Source organism: Tinamus guttatus, unplaced genomic scaffold (assembly GCF_059628265.1).
Source record: "Tinamus guttatus ecotype Peru unplaced genomic scaffold, ASM5962826v1 Tinamus_guttatus_pri_ptg000202l, whole genome shotgun sequence".
NCBI classification, from domain to species: Eukaryota; Metazoa; Chordata; class Aves; order Tinamiformes; family Tinamidae; genus Tinamus; species Tinamus guttatus.
Window position 1 is genome coordinate 4,247,024 of NW_028288736.1, and position 22,831 is coordinate 4,269,854.

Genomic DNA, 22,831 nt, shown 5'->3' on the forward strand with positions numbered 1-22,831 from the left:
TACTGCCTAAAGCACAGCAACAACACATGACCTCTTAAAACACACAACCATAAGTAGTTTTACCATCTAGTACCTTTTAATGGCTAAGAATCACATTTCCCAAAGCTAAAGCTGTTTTTAGTAAGAGACACATCAAAATATTTTCCACGTACCAGTTAGCTGTCTGTCTCCACATCCTTCTGCCTGCAAATAGCCAAGTTCAGGATGTACCAGGAGTTCAGGGTTGTAGCCTTTTTTGCAAGCATCTATCATGCGTGCTTCCAGAGTTTCAAACACTTTCTTCTTTGTGACATGGAGTATTCCAAGGTTTGCAAACCTGTTGAATTTTGGTGGAGGGAAATATTTTCTCAATGCCTTATGCCAAACCTGCAGCAAGCAGACTCTGTAGCCTGAGGCAGCCTGACAACTGAGCTCAATCAAAGGGTCCCACAGACACAAGTGCTTCGCGAGGGCAAATCTTCCAGGGTGAAAATTTCAGCTATATTTACCAAACATGTAAAACCTGTGCCATCAGACAGCACACTGCCATCACAGGGGTGCACAGGATTATCCAAAAGCATTAGCAGGAATCTTTAGATTCATACTTGCACTGTGTAAGCAGCTTACAAAACATTTGAAAATGTGACCTTCCCACTTTGTTCGCTCAACCTTAGCAATGGCATTAATGCGACAAACTCTATCACTGTTACAAAACGCAATGGCTCAGGAAGGGCTACATCTGTCATGAAGTATTTGGAAAGCAAAGTAAGAAGCTAAAAAACAGTGCAACTTTTTCCTGAGGAAACGTTTTAAGCTAGGCTCTGGACATTCAGCAAGACACTCAAGGTATCTCTTTGAATGAGAGTGTCCATTGCACAAGATTTTACAAGATTTGCAAAAATCTCTTGGCACATTTAGAAACTAATTACATCTGGAAGTATGAAAACAAGACAATAACTCAGTTTTCATATAGGTCAACTGAGGATAGGAATGCCATTTCTAAACATCTGATGAAAAAGCAAGACAGGTTAGGAAATGAGCCAAACTTTTCAAGATGAAAAGGAGCATTTCAAATAAAGCTATTTAAATTGCTGTGCTTGGTGAAGTTAGCACACTGGGCTTGGACATCAAAAGTTAAGAGTTTAAAAGAGTCTCTCTCCGCCACTACCTCCCATCCCCCCCCCAATCTTCTCAGCTTTTTAAACTACTACTTCTTCTTCACCAACAAAGACATTCTTGAGATCACAGAAATAAAGCTCACAGCCAGCATGAAACCTGATCTAAGACTGAAAATGTAGACAGGAGCCTGAGTTCCATTTACTGATATAAACAATTATTCTTTTAAATTAAACAAGAACAGACCAACTACTATTTCTCTATAAACGCATTGCTTTAAACTTAAAAAGTTTGACTCGTTTAATATTTTCATGTTTATACCCGTCTTGCATTAATTTCAAATTTACTAACCCTATTTTCTTAATATTCTTGGCTTCACTCTGTCTCTATTTACAGATTTCAGAGGAAGTAAAATATTGATTAAAATAGTAGCAAAAGTTTGTCTTCACTGATTTTGCACTCCCTTCTTTCTGATCAAAACTACTTACATTTTAAAGTTTACAGTGCAAATTTGGATTGCAAAACAAGAGAATGAAACTCTCCAAATTCTCAGTGAAAATTATTCACTTAAATCTAAATTTAACATATTTAAGCCCTATTATGCCAAATTTTGGAGAGACTATCAGAAACACCATTTACTCTTTTATTTAATAAATGAACTCTCCCCCCTCTCCCCCACCTAAAAAAAAGAACAGATCAGAAAACAAAGACTATCACTTCATTTAGCTGCTGCTTTGCAGTAGCTCTGCATTGCTTCTAGCAGCTTATTCTTTATTCCTTAACCCAGTTTTACAAATGGATGGACATACTTACCCTACAACCATATCTTTAGGTCCTGCATTGACTGTGCATACTCCATCTTCACAAAATTTACCCACCAGGCTGTGAGCATGCAAGTGGACATATTTCCCATTAGTAACTAACTGGACAATTACTTTTGCAGGTCCAACATAATTGCAGATCTGTAAAAAAAATGCAAAGTTATTTTCCTTAAACGGATCAAATAATGACTCGAGCAAGGTATTTTCTGTCGTGTAAGTACAATCAAGCTCACAAGGAAAGATATATATCTCTTAACAAAATGCAAGCAACAGAGGATGTGTATGTGTACCAGATCACCACAGAGAAAAGACAGCGCTTTTTTTGTAACTGAACTTGATATACAAACAGTAGGAGTAGTGATAGATAATATCAATAAAGAAGATACAAAACAAAACTAAATGAAAGCCAAAACATGCATATCTCTATTTTATGTTTCATTTACTATACAGTATAGCATACTATACTGTACGATATACAGAGAAATTTTTCTCTGTAAATTTCAATTAGCACATTTAATTCACAATGACTGTACCTATGTGTTGCAAAGTGCATAAAAAACATGCATTCAGCACAAAAATCACTACATTATTTTGCTCAGTTGGAAAATACTTTTAAAAATATTTTTAACTTTTATGACCATTTCAATTTTTTTTTCATGTTCCCTTCACAGATTATTCTATTTAGAGTAAAATCAATTCTATATTCTTATGCATTGATAGTTCAAAACACTACATCCACACATCAAGTCCAATAAATATTTCTTTCAAGTACACATGAGGATATATGCTAAGCAGCCATGTAAAATTTTGCAGGATAGGAAGTAGGATAAATTAGATGCCTTGATATAACCAGCTCCAGAGGTTAAAAGATTTTATCCCATTCTAGTTTCACCATATATTTGTTAAAAGACTTCTAAATCCTGATGTCTTAAAAACATGAAAGTTTAAAATGATGAATAACATACCATTTTTGTAAGTTATGTACTTTACATATATTATTTAGAACCTTATTTGCTTTCCTAGCAAGTAAGATTCATCAACTCAGTTATTGGTTATGCATCCTTTTCAAATTATGCTGAATGCAAAATAACCCACTTGAAAACAAGCAAACATAACCTTCCCTTCCAATTCACTTAATTAACCTTTTTAACAATATTGTTTTTTTTCTTCCCTCCTCCTCTAATTTTGCTTCTCATTTGCCATGGGCAAAGTTCTTTGTATTTCAGCAACATATAGATCTAATCAAGCAAGGTATTAAAGCACAACGATAAACATCAAAGTGATGAATAGGTGATGAACCGAATACTTAAGGTTATATGGTTGATAAGATGCTGATAACCAGAGACTGCCATGATTTTACCACATTATTAAGTTCTGCTAAGTTTCCTTCACGCCATTTAAACCCTCCCTTGACTCTATCTCATCAAACTTGGAGACTCTGCAGACATATATACCACATACCCTCCTTGTCTTTCCACTTGGGGCTAAAAGTCTTAAATACAGAAAAACTGTTTGGGGAGAAACAGGTGTGCCAAAGTTATCTCATTGCTCAGTGCCTGCTCACTCACTGTACTATCTTAAGGGGCATCTTACAAGTAGTGATTTCCAAAACACACCATGCCTTGTACCCATGTTTTGTCCTGTCCCCAAACTGGATTAGGTTCCCAAACTTCCCACTTGGATTAGAGAGGCAAAACAGAGACACTGAAAAATCCCTCATTTTTTTCACCATTCATCTGCAGTGAGAAAATGCAAGGATCCCTGTGCAACTTTCACAAAGCAATCTGAAAATTATTATGTTTTGTGTTAAGGATCACCTCCACTACTATAATTAACTTCCCAAAGGTGTTTTGTTGATTCACTAAACAAACCTTTCCCTGCTATGAAGTTCCCAGTACATCTACATTAATGCTCATATCTCATCTCTAAGGCAATCGGCAGTAGTCGACATAGATTCACCAAGAGGAAATTGTGTTTAACCAAGCTGATAGCCTTCTCTGAAGGGAAGGCAGGCTGGGTAGAGGAGGTGAGAGCAGTGGACATTATCTCGCTTGTCCTCAGCAAAGCTTTTGACACTGTCTCCCATAATGTCCCCTTAGACAAGCTCAGAAAGTGTGGGTAGACAGCAAGGTGGATTGAGAACGGGCTGAATGACAGAGCTCAGAGGGTTGTGATCAGTAGGCACAGAGTCTAGGTGAAAACCCGGGGCTAGGGGTGCCCTCAGGGGTTAGTATTTACTCCAGTTCTGTTCATTTTATTGATCAATGAGCTGGATGAAGGGACAGAATGCATCTTCTGTGTTCAAACTGGGAGTAATGGTCGATACTCCAGAATGCTGTGCTGCCCTTCAGGAGGTCCTGGACAGGCTGGAGAGGTAGCAGGGAAGAAACTCATGCAGTTCAAAGGCAAGTGCAGGGTCCTGCCCTGGGGAAGAATAACCCCAGGCACCAGTAGAGGTTGGGAACTGACCTGCTGGAGAACAGCTCAACAGAAGAAGACCTGAGGGTCCTGCTGGACAAGCTAACCATGAGCCATGAATTTGTCCTTGTGGCCAAAAAGATTCCCAGTATCTTGGCAGGCATTTGGAAAAGCATTGCCAGCAGGCCAAGGGAGGTGACTCTGCCACTGTACTTAGCCCTGGTGAGGCCACATCTGGAATGCTGTGTTCAGTTCTGAGCTACCCCGAACAAGGGGGGCAGTAAGCTACTGGAGAGAGGCCAGCATAGAGCTACAAGGATGATTAGAGAACTTGAGCATCTCTCCTATGATCATACTAACGCACATAAATTCCTTAAAAGAGGTTGTCAAGAGGATGGGGCCAGACTCTTTTTAGTGGTGGCCAGCAATAGGACAAGCAGGAACAGCCTCTTCCTGAAGCACAATCTCAGGAACAATTTCCTCATTGTGAGGGCAACTGTGTCCTGGAACAGGTTGCCCAGAAAGGTTGTGGTATCTCCTCTGGTGATAGTCAAAACCCACCTGGATACAATCCTCTGCAACGTGCTCTAGGTCACCCTGCTTGTGCAGGGAAGTTGGACTACATAATCTCCAGAGGTCCCTTCCAACTTTAATCATTCTGTGACTCAGTGATTCATTATGACTAACGCACATGTTCTAGTATCACATCAGAAAAGTTCAAGACAGTCCATCAGCTGTAGAAACCACAGTGAAACTGTAGGTAGAACTGCTGCACGTCAAGGACTTTCCAACCCCTGAAAGCAGAACACATCACTGCAGTGGTAACAAGATCGCAATCTCCTCCACTTACTCAGCTCAGCATGATCTTTGTAGTCTCTCTCAGGGGAAAAACAGGAGTTCTCTAAAACATAGTATCTTATATAGGTCATAAGGTGAGAAAGGTCTATTTTTGCCATCCAGCCTGGTGTCCTGTGCTCCAAAGGCTACAGAATGTCCTCGAATTGGTTCCATTATTGTTTCTATACGTGTTTTAGAACAGCTCCTCTACTTGATTTTAAAACATCCAAGTTCTCAACTCCCAGTAAAACTCCCATCGGTTAACTGTCTTCATCTCTAAGATGTTTCATATGTCATTTAAAATAATTTCCTTGTGTTCTTGAATTATAGGCACTGAAATTTCAGACTAACTGAAAAAATAATCTGTTAAAGATACAAATATAACCATGTCACCTTTTACTATTAAGAACTTCAAAAACTGTCACAAATGTGCACAAAAGTGCCAGGCAGCATATTACATTGAGCTGCTACAGGAACACAAGGACTATGGTGTTGACAAAAACATATATTCAATATGAGGAGATAGCATTTGGGTGATGACTATTCAAAATCAGACCTGTGATTTGAAAAAAAAAAAAAAATTACAAAAGACTGAACAGCAAACTCAAGACAGAGGAGAAAAAAAGAAAATAAGGAGTTCCTGGGAAGAGCATATTTGATTACATCTTGTACTGAAGCAGCATTCAATTGATATAATCTGATAAAGTTAAAAAGCTGCAGGCTCACATTTATCTGCTGCTTCTTTTGGGAGATTTGTCTGAGAGATTAAAAGGACCTTGTGAACTTGAAATTGAGTCAACGTCAAAACAACTGTTGAAAGGTTGTTCACTTATTTCACGTCTTCCCGAGATTCAGGCCCCAGCCAATTTTTCTGTATGTTGTAAAACTTTACTAGAACTTTCTAAAAACATCTTCTTACTTGAAGATGTTTTTTTTCCAGATAGCCTAACTAGTTGATTTTACTTTTAAGTCTACAGAAAACACATGATGGAAAAGCCCACGTCAAACATACAAAGCCAACGACAATAAAAAGAATTTTTCTATTTATTTTATTAATAGCAGCGATGCTCTCATTCCTACCTGAGCTTCAGCATACAACCAATTCTGCCCTAATTATTCACATACCAAAAGTGTTCCACAACTGAAGCACAACTCCTTACAAAATTACGTTTTTAGGCAAAAGTTTTGGTGGTTTTTTTAGTTGCTATTTTAATACAAAACATTTCAAACTTCACATGTACAGTTTAGACTGTTGAATACTTATTTCAGGATATACAAATAAACAGTGTAAAGTAACTTAAATCAATAGGAGTTGCAGAGCTTCTGAAGGTGATTCGCATGCCAAAAACAGGGTTGCATGCTCTGCTTCAGGAGCTCAAGGGAAGGAATTCAGTGCATTATACCCTACCTTATTTACCATAGCTATAGAAACCACAAATCTCACTCAGCTTTACTTTGGTTGAATTTGGTTCAGTAAAGGCTTTTAAGATTTAAAATAAAAACATTGCTCATTCTTGACTAGTAATAATTCCTTAGTTTTTGCTCTTAAATGAAATAATTTTTAACCTGTGCCTGTAAACAGTGTTCTACCACTCAAACAATTTCTGCGTGGGAGAGGAAGAAAACACATATGCTTGCTCCTTTCTTCACCCAGAAAGCTCATCAACTAAATAACTTCCCTAATTGTCTATAAATTTCCCTCCTCAACTTCAAGCATGTGCTGAAATCCCCCTGATCTCAATAGGAACGCATATCTGCAAATTCAGGTCTAATTTAGGAGAGTGCCAGGACATGCCTGACTGGGCAGTGCTCCTGCTCGCATTCGGGTCTGCCTGCTGCACCACGCTGCATCCAGGCGTGCGGGCAGACACGCAGACACAGATGGGGCTTCTTGCTCAGGCACAAGGCTGAGCAGACCCTATAGCCAGGTTCTGTGCCAGAGCTCGTTGGTTTCCTGCTCACAGAAAAGCAATCCCAGTTTGTTTGTTTGCAGCCATCCAGCCAGATTTGCCCCCAAGTTGATGAAAACTCAGGACATTTCCTTTGCACTGCTATTTTCAGCAAATTCTTTTCAAACTCAGAACTCAAGTAAGGACGGCAGTGCAAAACATGAATGCAGCTACACTAACATCAGCATGCAATATCTGGACACACATGGTAAACATGTGCAAGAAGGCCAGAACACACCTATTTTTGTGGCAGTTTTCTGAATACACAAGAGCAAGCTAATTCTGTTGTTTTTGCTGTCTTTTTTGTTTGTTTTTAAACAAGAACAGCTCAATAAGCTGGAGATACTATCAAAGAATCTAATCTTATTCTTATGGTGATTTCCATTTTTTAAAAGAATGTTTTGAGAGATTTTTAATAGGCTTATGAGTAGTTATCTTGACATTACATATTACATATTCTCAAACTGTTCTATCCCTAGACAACAACCTGATGAGTAAACAGTTCAAGAAGCTTTGATGTCAACTGCTACAGTACAGACAACATAACTTTCTGGTGCTGTGTTACTTACACTAAGCAGTGGAAGTGAAATGAATTCTTGGTTGCTTTCTATCATAATTATGTGACTTACACTGAAATCTATTTCCATTACAACATTGACAGTCTCTACAACTTCTCTGTTCTCCATAACTATATGCACAGTTATATAAACCCAATCCTCTGAAACAGTGCTTAGTACATAGCATTTTTTTCTTGCTGTTGTCAAAGACAGTGGTAAATACAAAAATAAAATTTCTTAAAGTACAAAGCTGAATAAAGCTCATTCTTTATCTTAGAAGAAAAATACTATTGCTACTATAATTCCTTTTGCTATCACTGCGCTGTTAAAACATGAGATTTAAAACCAACTCCAGCTTGCAGAAGATATTCAGAAAGATGCCTGTCTGGCCAGTGCAGGTTTGTCTGAAGCATGAGAACTCTCTGGTGGTGCTGAACTGCTATGCGAGCTCCAGCTCTATACCATCTCCTAATATACTACACAGAAGGCAGTTAAATAGATAGCTAACTATCAAAATATATTGCTTAGAGACACACCAAAATCTCTAGCACTCCAGCCTTTAAATGAAAGCTGCATCTTGATGTATTCCAGCTCAGCTATATGAGGAAAACAAATAGGTGAGGCTGAACAGACCATATTATGCAAGAGGCCACATTATGGATTTAAGACTGAATGAAAACACATCTAATCCTATGAAAAGAGGTGGTGAGAGTACAGTGCACTTCTGTGTACAGGAGATACCCATTTTTAGAACAGCCCTGGTGACTTCAGGTAAATTAGAGCAGCTTTCTGGGCTAAGTTGGCCAAGAATAAGAGCTGCCTGGGTCAGCTGCACTGACCACACCGTGGTCAAGACTTAAAGATCTGTCACAAACTTTCCTTTCTATAGTATAGCCAAAGCTCACACTACTGTCCTTCCACATCACTGTAATCAATAAATGGAAGTTTATGGTGAAACTTCCATTGGCACAAGTGTAAAAAAAAAAAAACGCACAGTGATTTTCAGTTGTGCTCACATCAGTTGTGACGAGGTGAGTGTCCTTTGACAAAACACTGGAGAGACTTACAGGAAAAGGTGTGAAACACTTTTCTCTTTACTGGCACCACTTGAGTCAAGAACAGGCAGCAACAAGCAATAGCCTCAAGGAATTTACTTGTTGTGTTCCCTTGCCAGCCTCTCCCAGCAGGTGTTGCCATGTGGGGATTTATACAGAAAAACAGATGCATACAGCAGAATGGGAGGGAAGGGAAGGGACATGTGTGTGGGGGAAAGCTTTAGAAGAAATTAGGATCTGATTATCAATGAAAACAGAAGGTTTGATGGAAAGCCAAGGAACACTTTGCTTTCTAGTTTTTTTCCTGTATCACTTGCATATTGCATATTTCCTTGTCATGTTATTGTGTGTCCCACAACATCTATGGAAACTTTCACTCATACTAATTGTCAATATAGATTGGAAGGGAACCCAAAGGCCTGGCTCACTTGTGGCAAATTATTTTATGTTTGAAGACAGCATTGAAGTTTTATTCGTTGGTTCATCATAACTATCACAACAGAAAAGGAAAAATCAAGTTGATTCTTTGCCTGGGCTAGTAATTTTCATCACAGTTTTGCAAGGCTACATGAAATCAACCCTTCCAGCCTCTCTCAATTTGCCAGGCTAACACCCTAGGCCATCTCAGCCAATGCTGATTATTTTCCATTGAGTCATACTCATACTGATTCACTCTGGAGATGTAACTGTTCCAAGCTCTAGTCTTTCTCAAGAACTGCAAAAGAATCAATTGCATACAACAGCAAAAGTTGAGCAGTGGCACACAACAAGGCCTAGTGCAAAGGCTGACTGCTTGCCCTTCCCTTACCTCCTTCCTTACAGCAAGAGATAATTGCACGAGATACTATCCCTGCTCCTCTTGAGATAACCTGTAGTGCAATTGCTCTTTACAGTCTACTGCAACATCAAAATTTACTTTTATTAAATTAAAAAAAAAACACACACACACAGATAAGACAGTGTAGCTTTTCTCCACTTTCACAAAAAATTGCTAAAAGATCCTATGTGAAGAAAGATGATCCCTAATCCTAGGATGATTAATCATCACTGCTGCAGCTTTCATATTGTGCTAGCACAGAGTGTTTTTTGATTAACCTGCTCCTAGTTCTCTGGAAGAAAGTTCAGCAAACACCTGAACATAATGTTGCTCCTGTTAAAACAGGATTTTCACTGACTTTAAAGGAGGGTGCATCAAGTCCTTACAAATACAATATCCTAGAGGTATTGAGTAAGGAGTAACATGAAAAGGAAAAAAAAAAAAAGGAAAACCTGGCAAGCAGGCTTCTTAGAGTGAAGTGGAATCACTGACCAGACTATAGCAAGTCAGGCTCTGAAGTATGCTAAAACTGCACTTTAAGGGAGATGCCCACTGGTCTGCACACCTACACACACACTTGACCAAACAGCCCACAACATAAAGTTATAGTGAGATGGTGTAGAAGAGCTTACAGTTCAACAGCTACAAATTAATATAGTACCTAAACATCTCCACAGTCTAACTACCACCTCTTTTTTAAACGTGACTACACTTTGACAGTTGGGATCGAAAGGCAGTCTGAATAAATTCATACAAATTTATGTTAATATGTAGTAAAGCCCTATATGCATACATGTGATAGTTGCACTCAGCTTGTACAACACAGCGATGTATGTACCTACTTTGACCTGAGGGTATGATTTTTTGTTCTTTTCACTAGAAGCACCAGGAAGTCCACCATGTGAAGGCCCTTCACAAACGTATCGGAAACGAAAACCCCTCTGTGGAAACAAATAAAGGAAAAGAAACTTGAAAGCTGTTTAAAAACAAAACTAAAAAACAGTGCTAGCGCGCGCGCACACACACACAGACACACACTTGCCCAAACAACCCACAATACAAAGCTACAGCTGTTCATCCCTGAAGTGCTTCTGTAATGCTTCTGAGCACTGGTTGACAAAACAGCAACAAACTGTAGTGTCCAATTGTTCTATTCTCAACTCTTACCTACATCAAAAACTAGAGATTTTAGGACATGGATATTCACTCAAAAGAAAAGATAAAAATTAAAGGAAATACAGCACTCATCCTAAGTGCTGAAGACAGAGAATGGAAGCCAGTAATAACCAGGGTAGTTCAAAGCATCAGAAAGAAAAGAGCATTTTTAAAAAACAAACAAACAAACAAAAAAAACACACCACCACAGAACTGCTTTTTCTCTGTAGCGAGGAAGAAGATGTAGCTTCATGTTAAAACTCCATCTCCAAGTAGAGTCCTAAAGCAGCCAAATGCTTCAGTGAGCATTACACGACTGGATTTTCAGCTACATAAACAAACATCTTGAGTATATTTTGATGAACTGCAAGATATGAGCACCTAGTCTAGAATACAGCTGTATATTTACCACATTTTTATTTAAAGAAAATAATATCCTCCTCTACTTTAACTAAGTAGCCTAAACAGTACAGAAAATGCAACTCCTTAGCAAAGGTATTGTTAATGTTAATGAATCTAAATGTCAGAATGTACTAACAGGGAAACATTTAGAAAACTGAAATGTCATAGGGTTACCTTTCAGAAAAGGAAGGGGAGAGCTTTCCAGAAAGACGCAGGGAAGTAGCACGAAGAATGAGAAAATAGCAAAATATTTTGTTTTTAAACAAAATTCAAGAAATGAGAAGACAGTTGAAAGGTTTCACAAAGCAAAGTTGGGTGCACAATACTGCAACATCCATTTTTAAAGCTAGGAGAAAACACTCACACATCCTCAACAGCATAAGAGAAGACAGCAAACATCAGGAATCAAACTGATTTTGTGTGTCCAAGAGTTCAGTGAGATTATTTTATATAATTTAAGCTCAAATCAATAGAAGGGCATGAAGGGTAAACCCTTCCTGAATAAAGTCACCTAAAAAGGAATCAAAGAGAAATTTTAACACCCATATAATGATGCTATTACATGTCTCCTGAACTTTGAATGCTTTCAGATCTGCTCCCCAGATCTGCAATTTCTGGCAAAGTTTTTCAAGGTGCCAGGTCTGTCCATACTGCACGGTTAGCTGTATCCTTCAAGGATCATTGAGCTCTAAGGAATTCAAAGAGTCTGCCAGCAGACAGCTAACACCATAGCTCAAAAAAAAAAAATCACTCTGTAACCACTAGCCTCAATACTTCTCACAAAATCTTTTCAGTTTAAAAAATTGTTTCTCAGGCACATGGAAAGACCTGACTCTTTGATACTGACAGGACAAGAAACTAATCCTGAAATACATATCTGCTTTTGTGCTGCAGTGAGCTGAGACCAACTGCATTGCAAACAAAATGCCAGCTAGAATAGACTCGCTCTCAAGTTGCCCAGAAAGCAATCTCTGCACTCAAGACACCGGAGGCAACTCGGTCTTTCTTTACCTCTTATGCCCTAGGGCTGGCAGACAGAGGAGCTATTTGGGTGGCCTCATGCAGCTTCCTGCCCTTCCCTGAATAATCACACATTCACCACCTCACTTAAACCTAAATGCAAAGGGATGGTTGGGGTATCACCAGCACAGAACTCTGCCCATATATCACCCTTCCCAATACTGTCTGTGTCAGCACTGATAATAATACTGGCATAAACGGTTGCCCAGCAGGCCACAGCTGCTCCACTACAGGAGCTGCTCATGGAGAAGCCACTGTACATTGTAGCTGCGCAAAGGCATGCCCTGATATAGGATGAACTAAAACAAGGAAGAGGCACTCTTGGAAGAGTTCAGAATATTCTGCTGGCCCCCAAGGTACTGAGGTAGCCCAAATCCTGCAGGGATGCTCAGGCATAAACCTGTCCCTAGTTGGTGCCTGAAACAAATGTTCTCTACAGTAATTATCTTGCACTTGAGTTGCATGCAAACCAGTGCAATGGGAGGAATTTGACAGTGCCAGAGCAGCATGTTTGTAAACAGTCATACAAAAGCTACCTCTAAGTATTTCATCTCTTTTCTTGGGTTATTCAGAAGTGTTAACCATGGCAAAAGGCATCTCAGAGGACAGCAGGGAACCTCTAGGACAACAAAGCAATTTCTTCATGATGCCAAAGCATGAATTAATTTCTTGTTAAGTTCGTTCTATTCTCCAAACTTACTTTATTTTTTCTTTCACACTCTTCAAGAAATGCGGAACAAATTCTACACAATTTCCATTTTCAGTGCATTCACCTACATTTCAAAATGCTGGGGTACTTTACGAGCCAGATCTAAGACAGGGATTCTGTATTTGGCAAAGCATTTTTAAAACCCTCAGATTTTGGTGTCTTATGACACTTCCAGAGACTCAAAGAGGGGAAGAGAACAAAACAGGAAACAACTTACTACAAATATGAGAGAAAAATGTGCTCATAGTTACATGTTGTATTTGTTAAGTTCAACCTCTTCAACACTCTTCAATCTCGTCTTAACTCAGTTTTATTCAAAGGTGAATATAGTGATGTAGCTATCAAAGATTTTCAAAATGCAGTTCTTCTTACCTGCTTAGGCTGCTCTATGATTTGAAGGTACGGTCCATCTGCTAACATAAAAGAAACAAGAAAAGTCATAATGCAAATCATATTTCTATTACCATAACACATACATTACAGGGGTAAAGCTGAAGTCCTCAACTGAAGCCCCAAGACAAAGTTTTTGAAAGTATCCAGGCATCTTCAAAACTTAAATAAGATTTTAATAAATAACTTGGGATGGGAGTCCATTTCTAATCTTCAGCAAGACTGATGAGGTAAGAAAAGAAGGATCAACTCGAAATGATTAATTTTAGTTCAGAGGACCTAAAAGGGCAAATATAATCAGCTTGAGACTCTCAAGGATGAGAAAGATCCTCCCCTTGCGAAGGACAACAGCAGCCTAGCCTTCTTGAGGCTAAGGTTAGCTTTTGTGTTTTATAGAGACCCTCAGGCTCTAAAGTCTGTGCTCCCAAACCTTTGGCTCCAGGGCTTCCTACCAAAGTGCTTTAGAAAGTCTAGAGACAGCCAATGAGAAGCACTGAGCTATGGGAATATAGAAGGAATTTAAGCTGTCTCAACATGCCCTAACAGTCAAAGCTGCTTAAAAAAAAATCTTGGAACTGAGGAGCTAATCCATTTACATTTTTTTCATAATTTCATATACTCTTTAAGACTACTATTCTTCTCTCCCTGTAAAACCACCAGACACATTCTATTTACTACAGATGCAGACTTTATGATATCAATACGCGGGGCTATTCACCTTAAAATTGTGTTTGCATCCTGTGAAGGAGGTCTAGCTTAAACAACTTCAAGTCTTGCACTGTTTCCCAAATGGTATCTAACTTCACACCATAAACCTCTCGAAATTCACTGATTTAAACAGCCTTCAAGCAGACCTTAAATTCAACGAGAACTGCATGCCACCAGAGCTAAGGACTAATCATCTGATCAAAGCTTAGCTCCAACTCTGATCTTGTTTAGATTATTTGCTTGGAAAAGGAAAGCTCTCAGGCCTGTATGGTTGTGAAATACCTCTCAAAATGCAAGCCATTGCCAAGTCTGAAAAAAAAAAAACTTTCTTAAAGGTTTAATTTAATTCATGCCTCTTGATAAGCAAACAGGAGGATTCACATTTTGATGCTAAAAATTCAGGCATTAACAGAGCAGATACCAAATAACAGTGTCGCTTTGAGCATATATCCAGTATATTGACATCGATATCCCTGTCAGGATTAGACACCCTACTAAAGATATTAGCTGCAAGGAATCTAGCAAACTCCCTGGGACACACAAAACCTTCAAAGCAGACAGCCACAGTGTTTTGGCAGAGCCTACAAGCATATGTAAAGCATATCGGGCACTGCCAAAATCCAGCAGCATCTGCACTATCTGCATCTCACCATTCAGCTCCCTTAACCACTCAGCTGCTTGGCTCAAGCACCAAAGGAAAAGCTTGTATCGATTTTAACCTGCCAAAAGGCCTGATGTTCAGTCCTTGTTAAAAATGGCAGAAGATTCATTTAGAGTTGCAGTATGACTACGAGTATCCTTCTCCACTCCTTGATACAATTTCAGTTTAGTAGAAAAGGGCTTCACTGAACAGGCTTCTCAAAATGGAAAGTTTCAATAAACACACCAACAGGTGGAATTGTCATTTTGCTGACTCAGGAACTGAATTAGCCTCCTGACAAAGTTTTATCACAAATACCAGTTACAACAATTTCATTTAAGATGATCTTTTATTTTCTTAGTTCAACTCTTGTCTTGTGAAAAATAAATACTGCTACCAAAAAATCCCCCAAAAGCCATATAAAGCAATTGCCCCAATACTATACACATATCTTCTTGAATTAGAAAGCACAGCAAAACATTCTAGACTTTAGAGAATTTTAAGAGATGTAGAGTAATACTTGTTTTGTTTTTTTTGTCTGTAATAAGGAGTCAAGATGACTAAAGCTGGGCTTCAGTGGCCCAACTTTATTGACACTTAAGTGGAAAATCTACTTGCACAGAGAGGGCCTCTAACCCTTCTTAGGTTTGCCTTCATCAGCTAAAATTTTCTACCTTAATCTAGAGGCCCTGTATCTTCTGAACCTGGGCAGAAATAATTCAGCTTAAATATAACTGCAGAGATCTACTCTCAACCAACCCCCCAGGTCAGGACCTGCCAAGTAGGTGTGCCTTGGCTGTGCTCCCATTATGAATTCATTTTCAAGGCATACATGTGGGATTAGGATCAGCACAAAATACTACTGCTCTCAAACATCAGTCAGCAAAGGAAATGTTCTTTTACCCAAGAACTGAGTGGTTACGGCAGACCCCCAGGATGCAGCAGATCCAGGTTCAAACCTTTCCTCAGCAGGACTGATTTGCATCATAATGGCATACAGGGAAAGTTCAAGGGGAATTCTCCACACCACCAAAACAGTTTTGCCTTGAATGGTATTTGTGATTTAGGCACTGAAACACTCACGTCTGTACCACCTACATCCCCTTGGGATAAGGCTTACAAAAATTTACTGCTACACAGTAATCAGAATGTCTTATACACCAACACAAGTAATGTGCAAAAGAAAGGGAACTAAGTAAAGCATATAGAAGCAAACTAGATGGGTCTGTTAACATTCAGCCAGATTATACGAATCATATACTAGTGCACTTAAAACTAATTTTTGTAAGGTCTTATTTTACCCTTTTTTTGTGACTAAACCTTTTCTTCTTAACTAAGTTATTCTCTGATACAGCATAATGGATCTTTCCTCTTAAAGCACTACAGTTAAGCTGTCCAGTTTTCTTTTGAAATACACTGAAAAAAGCGTTTTGTCAACTAGACCAGACTAACTGGGCAAAGACGACAATCTAATACATGGCACTTAATTATACCAGAAACAGTATATAAAGGTAAGGCAGCAACATTCAGAGCATCTTTCAAGCACAAATGGCATATTATTTTGACACTTAAAAAAAAAAAAAAAGACTTCACTTGGCAGAAGATTTCTTACAGCTGTCTTCACTAGACTCTGAATACTTTCCAGAAGCACAGACAGCCCGCCTAACATCTGCTACGTGCAGTTCGTTTTCTCTCTCATCCTTTCCCGAAAGGGAATGGAGGGGAGGAGGAAACATTTTGCATAGGGAAGTTTTTGTTTGTTTCTGTAAGTAGGCATGCCTGGTCCGAGCAGAAGCAGGCAAGCCGAAAGCATACACCTTGTAAACAGGACTCATCATGAGATTTGGGACGAACTTCCATGCCTCTATTCCAGGCTGGGATCAGCCCCAGGAAAGTTGCTTGCTGTAAATTCTCGTTTAACAAGTACCCCTCCTTTTGAGTGTTACACAACTACAAGAAGCAACACTACTTAATGCACTTACGGTCTATTTTTGCCCTGGAGAGAGGCTAAAGCAGTGCACAGTTGTGGAGCCAGCCTCTAAGCAGGGAAGAATCACAAGGTTGCCAAGAACCAAGTTTTGACATGAGAACTCCTCATGATTTGCCTGGCACTGCCATTCAGTCAGCAGGGCTATGAACTGCAACTAAACCCTGCAGTACTTGCCTTGGAGGGCTCGGTGCAGGCTGCCACGTACTGGTACTGAGCCTAGCTGCTTTCAAAGCTTCCTTCTCTGCCTTTTCGCCTCCTCACAAACTCACATCCCACTGCCTCCCTTTCAGCCTGAGTCACAGTCCCACTTCCTCACGTCTTCAACTACTACATTTCTTCATTTTCCTTCCTGCCTGAGTCAGAGGCCCTCCTGCGTCTCACACTCCCACTACTTATGTTCTTTCTTCCTCTCTACAGACCTCATCCTGCACACACTTCCCAAAGGAGAGTGTTTGGTTTGTTCTTCCCATCACAGCAAAGTCAAGGCTTGTGGGATACCCCTTCAAGAGTGACAGCACTGTAGGACTGGAGGGATCCCTTATTTAACAGCTTACCTAATACTCAAAACAATTCATTTTAGCAACCTGCAACCAACTGTGGTCAAGTTCCCCACCTGCACCTACTCTCTGTAATGGGGTCCCCAAGACAGGCAGCTGTATCACCCTTGAAATTTAGTGTGCTGTTTTGCTCTGTGGACACTGACAAAACCACTCACAGCCTCTGGGTCTTCTTTATAAGACCCAACACCAACTCTCTTGCCTCCATCCTGACAGTGTTACCTTTCCACTAAAAGCTTGGGCTCTAGATTCAGAGCCTTATTCTACCACAGCTTTTGTGTATTCTCCCCCTTTGGGCTCTAGCCTCACAGGCACGCTCTCTTGAATCTCGGCTTTGCAGTGTTTAAAAATAGAAGCTATACACAGGTCTTCCCACACCTCAAAGGATTAGGACCACAGAAAATGAACAGCCACCACATTTTTGAGGAGGGTCAAACTTCCTTGCTTTTTTCTAAAAATTAAATCAAGTTTAGAAATGCCCTCCTTACCACCCCTTCTTCTTCCACACCTTTCCCATTTGTGAACAGCAGCCATTGCAGGAAGCTGGGCAGAACAGGTTAATGAAACAGCAGAGGTTAAGAATCATCAGAAAACGAATTTCAGCAGCCTCCTGGCAAAACTGTTCAGCTGCTGATGGCCCTGCTTCTACTTTGCAGACTTAGTCTGCCTGCCACAAAAAATAAAAATTAAAACTGAATCCATGCCAATGGCTACAGTTAGAGCAGAACCATTCAAAAATCAGAATCAATCAGTTTCTACACATACGTCCCCAAAGCCATCTCTAATTTGACACAGGTTGCTGTATGTCATATAGATGTCAATGATCATCCAATACTCCAGAATCCTTTGCTCAGAGCTCTGCCTATTTCCTCTGCAAATTAAGGTATCACTCTGTCCCTCCACTAAATAGCAAACATCATACCAATGTGCATCTGCTTTACCTCCCTCAAAGTAGTTGCTCTGGGTAATACTTCCTCCATCTCCCTTAAGGACGTAATTCCCAATGAGCCAAAGAACAGTTTGACTTTGTGTCACACTGTCCCTGCATTGGGTGCTCTTTTAAACATAGCCCTGCAGTTTGCACTGTTATGGTGCTTGCTATAAATACATCCCTTTGTCACCAAGTGCACACAGAGATTACTTCTTTTTCTAAATTTAAATGTAAATATACAACTTGACCCAATGTACTACAACAGCTTTATAGCCAAAATAACCAAGCACGAAGCAGGGTTTTTACTCAAAATTGACATAACTGAGACAAACAAAGTGAGCAAAGACACTTCAGCACTGACAACCACACAGAGAAAGTCCTTGTCCTGTCAACTCAAAGGTCTTCAGCTATTACTGTAAATATTAACGTAAGAGCAGAACATCTATCACCAAAAAGTCCCCAAATTCCCCAGCTATTTGTTGATTCAGCTACACTGCCATGATATTGCAGTTCAGTTACACATTAAACCTGCCTGACAGTGTGATAAGTCAGGCACTGTACATTTATGAATGCAGAGACTGAAATATGTAGGTACAACACAGAATTCCAAGCAACAAACTCATTAAATCTTAACGTTTAATTCAGCCATCTGTGCTGGAGAGAAATCCTTTTGAGAACACTTATTCCACCTTCACCATACTTCACTGGGGTGCTTTGGAAGTCTCACATGAAATTTATAAGCAGTCTCATTGTGTAAAAAAAGGCAATGAGTTCTTGCTTGAAAACAACTAAAATCTAACTCCTGCTTCACATTATTAGACTACCTTATAGCTAAAGAACTAGTCCACCACCATTTGAAGGGTAGGAACTGAGTATTATGGTGATATTACTTGAGAAACAAAATCCCCATAGCTAAATTGGGTGGCACTGAAGCAATCAACCTTCTCTGATACTTAATCATCTTTTTGTGACAAATTCAAATCTATCCTCCTTTAATAAAACCCATTCTGTACACAGGAAACTCAGCACTTAGACTACAGTAGTAGTCTAGTAGTACAGTACAGCAGTGCAATGGTCATGATGGGGGAGAGAAGGCAGGATCTATTTGATTTTGCAAATAAAAGGCATAGCTTGACTTAGTCCAGAGTACTCCAGTAGGTTTCTATGATTCCAGATCTCAGTGAATTCTTGACTGCTCACATAACTTTTAAAAAACAGCTGTTTTCTACTTTAGACAGAACAAATATCTGAAAATCAGCTTTGTATATCTGATTAATTTGTATGGAATGAGTCTGGCATGAGGATTACAAAGTAAGCTTAAATGGTAGATAGGATGTCACTACAGTGGTATCTGACTTCCAATAACCATTTGTGTCCCACAAAAGCTCTGGGAGGAAAAGAGAAAAAAGAAAAGAAAAAATAAATGGATGTGCAATGCATAAGCCCTTTAATTTTAAGCAGATGAATCTTACCAAAGAATTTGTCTGCATTAATAAAAACATTGCAAACAAATGATTGCAACATTCATTTGTTGGATGCCGGTCGATATTTGTCAAGAGCTTTGCTCATCAGAATAAAAGCTTATCTTGGAACATCATTATTTGTATCACACGTGCTTCCTGATTCTTTCTCATTACTATTTAGTAAAGAAAAAAGAAGAATAGTTTAAACCAGGAAACACTGGAACAGTATAAACCTCCCCCTTTTTGAAATCATAATTTATTTTCATGTTAGGGCAGAACTTTGCCTATTAAGTGAAGGAAAAGGCTAACTGCTAACTCCATGTCATCTTTCACACCTTATGCTGTTGTCAAGTGTACCACATCTCAAACAAAAGTGATTTTGCATTTTCAGCAAAGTAATCTGCAATGCAGAAAACCAGCTACTTCCTGATTTATCAGCAACTTGGATCAACAACAGGAAATTTTCATGCTGAAAAATATTAATATCTGTACTGGAGATAGCAATTAAAAAATACTAAGAAAAGCCTCAGGACTACCTAATTTCAAACAAAAAGTGTTACTTGCAAAAAAGTCAAAAAGCAAAACCAGTTCGAGGTTGACCAAGCAGCTAATATAGGCTAAGATATAATATTTTATTTCACATTCCCATCCGGAAACTATACTGGGAAGAACTGAGTACTAGACCTTTGCAGAATATTTGGCTTATTTTCAGCATTCAGAGGCAAAAATCTAACTCTGAGCTTTCGAATAAATGTTATTATTCAGAAAATTGACAAGTTTTAATATCAGACTGCCACCTTACAGAAAATAAAAGAAGTCACTGAGAAAAGACGCAAATGATACAGGAAGCTGAATATACCCTACATTTTATTAGTGAAAAGCAAGCACCTTAACATTTTTTACAACAAATGAAACATTGTTTGAGAGAGAAACTGACAGTATAAATGCCCGAAGTTGCTGAGGATGTATATTTAGAAAAAGAAAACATAAAATAAGTTATAAAAACAGGTCACAGAGCTACTTGATCAAATTAAACTGATTGAAACTTTCAGCTTTAGACATAAGCCAAAAGAAAACTGGATTCCTCTCACTGCTGAAACTGTTATGAGGGAAAGACATGTTTAAAGGATATAATCAAAGTCAATCTAAAAGTCTGGTTGACAACTTTGGGATATAGTGTTACAAAACACAATGGTGTAACCAAACAAGCCTCTGAAACTGTTTCGAGGGGAAGGAAGGTATTTTTAAATAAAAAGTTAATTCAAATTAAGTCTGGCTGACAACTTTGGGATGCAGTATTATGAAATATCCTAGTATAAACAAACAAGCCTCTGAAGCTGTTGTGAGGGAAAGATGTTCAAAGGGTATAATAAAAAGTCAATCCAAATGAAGTCTGGTTGACAACTTCAGGATATAGTATTATGAAATACAGTCGTATAAACAAGCAAGGCTCTAAAGAATTCCTGCACAAAACAAACTGGAAAATGGCATGAGCAGTACCACAAGAAAATAGCAACACTCATACCTGTTCGTAGTGGTAAGTCTGAAGTGATGTAACTTGTATTAAATATTGCATTCATTCCCATGAACTGATCCATTGCAAGCATCTATGTTGAAAGAGAGTTTACTCTTATCACTAGATATACAAATAATTTCATAAAACAACTTCCAGTGAGGATTTTCATAGCTCTCTACAAATATTGGGACTCCAACCACCCCAATGCAGTAGGTAAATATTTTATATCTACTTTACAGGGGGATGAACTAAATCTCAGGGGGTCTTGTCTACCAAATCATCTCTGTTTTAATAGTTTATCAACAGCAGTGCCAGAAAACCTGACAACACTGAGCAAGTTTCACCAATATTTTGTGACTGGACTGAACTCAGCAGGTCCTAAGCATATTTTTTACTTGCATGCGCTACCAGCCATATATTCAGAAAACTTTAGATGCTAAGATCTTCTGAAAATCTGATGCTAGAGTTTTGCTCAGTGATATTCGCATTTACACCTCTAATTTAACCCTGCCAAACCAGATTACTGAAATATATTTATAAGATCTAATGTAAAAAATAGAGTATCACCAGGTTATATTTTAGTTTTTAATACTAACATATCTTAACCTACTGTAATTGTTGCCATATCTAAATCTATCTTTTTCCAGACCTGAACAAGCACAAAAGAAAATACTCTCTTTTAGAAAATCTTTAAAGATCCTTCCTTTCAAACACTGTTCTTGCAGTACAAATGAGTCACAGCAACCTAATATCTGAATCACTGAAGAGTTTTTGAAGAGCTACTTACAGATCTTCATGAGTGAACGAATATTTCTGTAAACGTCAATGCACAAATCTCATCAATAAAGATATAGGATATTGTGTTAAAACGCAGGTTTTTTGCTTTTAGCACATTATTTTTTATATAAAGTCCAGTGCCCACTATGGAAGGAATTTCAGAATAAGTGTCATAGGCAGACTGCACAAAAATAAGCAGTTTTTCCACCGCTTCTTTCAGTACGCCTGGTCTTCCTTTATATTTCAGTTATTTCACCATGATAAGGCACTTTACAAGTCACACAAAGTGCTTGCTTAGGAAAAAAAAAACTAGAACTCTGAAAGCCTGATTCCAACTAGAAAAGCTAGGATGCTTTTATATTCCTGCATTGTTACACCTAGGAAACATCATGGCCATATACACGGGAAGTACCAAAAGCAGAGAGCTAGGACAGAATACAGAGATATTGAAAATGCATAAATTAACTTACTTGGGGGTCAGACACTCCCATAATATAGGAATCTTCTGCCATTTTGAAGTCCTGAAACACAAAAGCAAGATCAGAACTGTTGCTTTTACAGAAAACAGCAAAACACTAGAGCTAAAACACTAATCTCTGATTCCTTTCAGGTACTCGTAACATTAACAACTTGAGAAATGCTCCTAAAATTCCTCTGTTTTTTGCAGAGAACAAGACGCTCTTGCAACTCAGTCACAGCCAAAATCCTAGAGACAAAATTTATTGGAACCTCTTTAAAATGTTTAATATGTTTCTACCTTTGCCCTCACTATTCTGCCCTTGCAGTTCAGGCAAAATCACCATCATAGTTAAGCCTAAGCAGGACTGTTCATTTTTATACAATAAAAATACTTCAAAGCATTTATGAATTAACCTCAGCAGTTTTCTTGTGAAGTACTATTGTACATGAGATTAAAAAAGAGGATGCAAACAATGAATAATTTTTGACGTTTTTACTTCCAGAGGTTCACAAGTACTTGGCCCCTACCACTGGTGGTGATAATAATTATTATGGATGCATAGCA

The 22,831-nt window shown here is 38.7% G+C and overlaps 1 protein-coding gene across 1 annotated transcript in view; it reads right to left on the bottom strand.

The window, feature by feature from the left end:
- The window catches only part of NFKB1 (nuclear factor kappa B subunit 1), a 44,305-nt gene extending 21,982 nt beyond the window's left edge, over window positions 1-22,323 (bottom strand). Inside the window, exons 1-6 of the mRNA XM_088523992.1 lie at window positions 22,278-22,323; window positions 21,040-21,121; window positions 13,208-13,248; window positions 10,392-10,490; window positions 1,909-2,057; window positions 153-316 (exon numbers count right to left, since the gene is read on the bottom strand). Coding sequence (XP_088380118.1) covers window positions 153-316; window positions 1,909-2,057; window positions 10,392-10,490; window positions 13,208-13,248; window positions 21,040-21,121; window positions 22,278-22,319 — 577 coding nt within the window. The 5' untranslated portion in view covers window positions 22,320-22,323. The remainder of the gene's footprint in view (window positions 1-152; window positions 317-1,908; window positions 2,058-10,391; window positions 10,491-13,207; window positions 13,249-21,039; window positions 21,122-22,277) is intronic.
- Between the last annotated feature and the right edge of the window lie 508 nt (window positions 22,324-22,831).